The sequence below is a fragment of the Herpailurus yagouaroundi genome, unplaced genomic scaffold (genome assembly GCF_014898765.1).
Source record: "Herpailurus yagouaroundi ecotype Mexico unplaced genomic scaffold, PumYag 29, whole genome shotgun sequence".
NCBI lineage: Eukaryota > Metazoa > Chordata > Mammalia > Carnivora > Felidae > Herpailurus > Herpailurus yagouaroundi.
Window position 1 is genome coordinate 36571933 of NW_024412377.1, and position 1671 is coordinate 36573603.

Sequence of the window (1671 nt, forward strand, 5' to 3'; positions counted from 1 at the left end):
AAAGAAAGAAAGAAAGAAAGAAAGAAAGAAAGAAAGAAAGAAAGAAAAGAAAAGGCAAGCCACCCTGAGTTTTAGAATTTAAATGGAAAACCCAACCTTATTCGGAAGCTGCAGCGTGTGCGCACGTTAATAAGAGGATCTACTTCACGACCTTCATTTGATAATCTCTAAACATGCTTATAACCGAATACATACTTGGGCGACAAATAAGATCGGGAAACGTCTTAATTTTAATTCTCCGAAGCAGTTTCCCTGGCGGACAGCTCTCCTCCTGCCCTAGTTCCCGGGCGGGGAAATGGGAAAGAGACTTCCGAAACAGACTTGTAGTCAAGGTCAAGAAAGGGTGTCTCTCAGTCTCAGGGAGGGGGCTCTGGAAACGCCCCCTGTCTGTTTCTGGAACTCGAAGCTTCCTGCCCCGCTGCTGCCCAAGCTGGCAGCGCCTGCCCGGCTGAAATCTCAAGTCAGGGGCTATCCAAGCGCAAATTGCCCTTCCTGAGCCTGCCAGCCACTCTTCTGAAGAAATGCACTGAGGATGCCCAGTGCCTATAAGCAGATGAAAAACAGATTAACATTCCCCAGGGGTGAGAGCGGCTGGAACAGCTAGGACTTGTGAGTCACTGTCTCCGCTTGCCCCATCCTCTCCTCAAGCCCAGGAGCGCCTTCTTCCCCTTTGGGAAAGGCGGGGGGCAGCGCGAGGATGGGTGTCACCCCAAAGACGACTTTCTGGCCGCTTCCTTACACTCTCAGCTCCGAAGTAAAAGTTTTTTTGTTTTTTTGTTTTTTGTTTTGTTGTTGTTGTTGTAGTTTTTTGGCACAACTTAGCATCCTCCCATCTGGGGGGGGGGGTCACATCTTCCCCGATGTATCCCCAAAGTTCACAAGGGAGGCGACACCTCGCAGGGATTCCCGGGCAACAGGAGCTCCTCATCCCACCCCCTCCTCGGCGGAAACTAGTTGAAGAGTGGAGCCCGAGCAGCCGGAGTGGAAGCCGCCGGCAGCGCCACCCCCCTCCCGCCCCGCAACCCCTCCCTCCGAGTCCCCGGGCGCCCCCTCCCAGGTGCGGGGACGCGTGTTGGAGGGCGCGCCCGGAAGGGAGGGTGGGGCGGCGGCAGGGAGTCCTCACCTGAAATCGCTGTAAGGGTGGATAATCCAGAAGCCTGCAGTTTTAACCCTTTCCTGCTCCTTTTCCACCGCCTTCTGGCTCCCAAACATGCGGAGGGAGAATTTGTTGACCCCGGGCTGCAGCATGGAGGTGAACTGCCTCTGCATGAAGCCGTACTGCCGCCGGGGGCCCTCGGCGTCCTCGAAGCCCCCGGCCGACTCCTCGCCGCCGCCGCCGCCGTCCACCTTGAAGCACACCGAGTTGCCGTGCTCCTTCGCGCCGGCCCCGCCGCCCCCCGGCGGGGTGCCCAGGCGCTTGTCGGCCGCGGCCGACCCCGCGCCCGTCGCGGGCGCCTTGGCGGGGAAGACGCTGTTGCCATCGTCCCGGCTGTTGGACGAGGAGTTGGGTTTGCCGCCTCCTTCCATGCCCGGGGGACGCGGCCGGCGACGGCGCGGGCTCCAGACCCGCCGGCCGCCCGGCGCCGGGGGCACGAAGCCGAGAGCACACCCAACCCAGCGGCCAACAGCCGAGACCGGCGCACCGGCGTCTTCCCCGCCAAGGCGCCCGCG

General features: G+C 60.2%; 1 protein-coding gene across 1 annotated transcript in view; it reads right to left on the reverse strand.

Annotated features, from left to right (window-relative positions):
• Positions 1-1565, reverse strand: part of HCN1 (hyperpolarization activated cyclic nucleotide gated potassium channel 1) — a 394718-nt gene extending 393153 nt beyond the window's left edge. Inside the window, exon 1 of the mRNA XM_040496732.1 lies at positions 1124-1565. Coding sequence (XP_040352666.1) covers positions 1124-1527 — 404 coding nt within the window. The 5' untranslated portion in view covers positions 1528-1565. The remainder of the gene's footprint in view (positions 1-1123) is intronic.
• Positions 1566-1671: the final 106 nt, after the last annotated feature.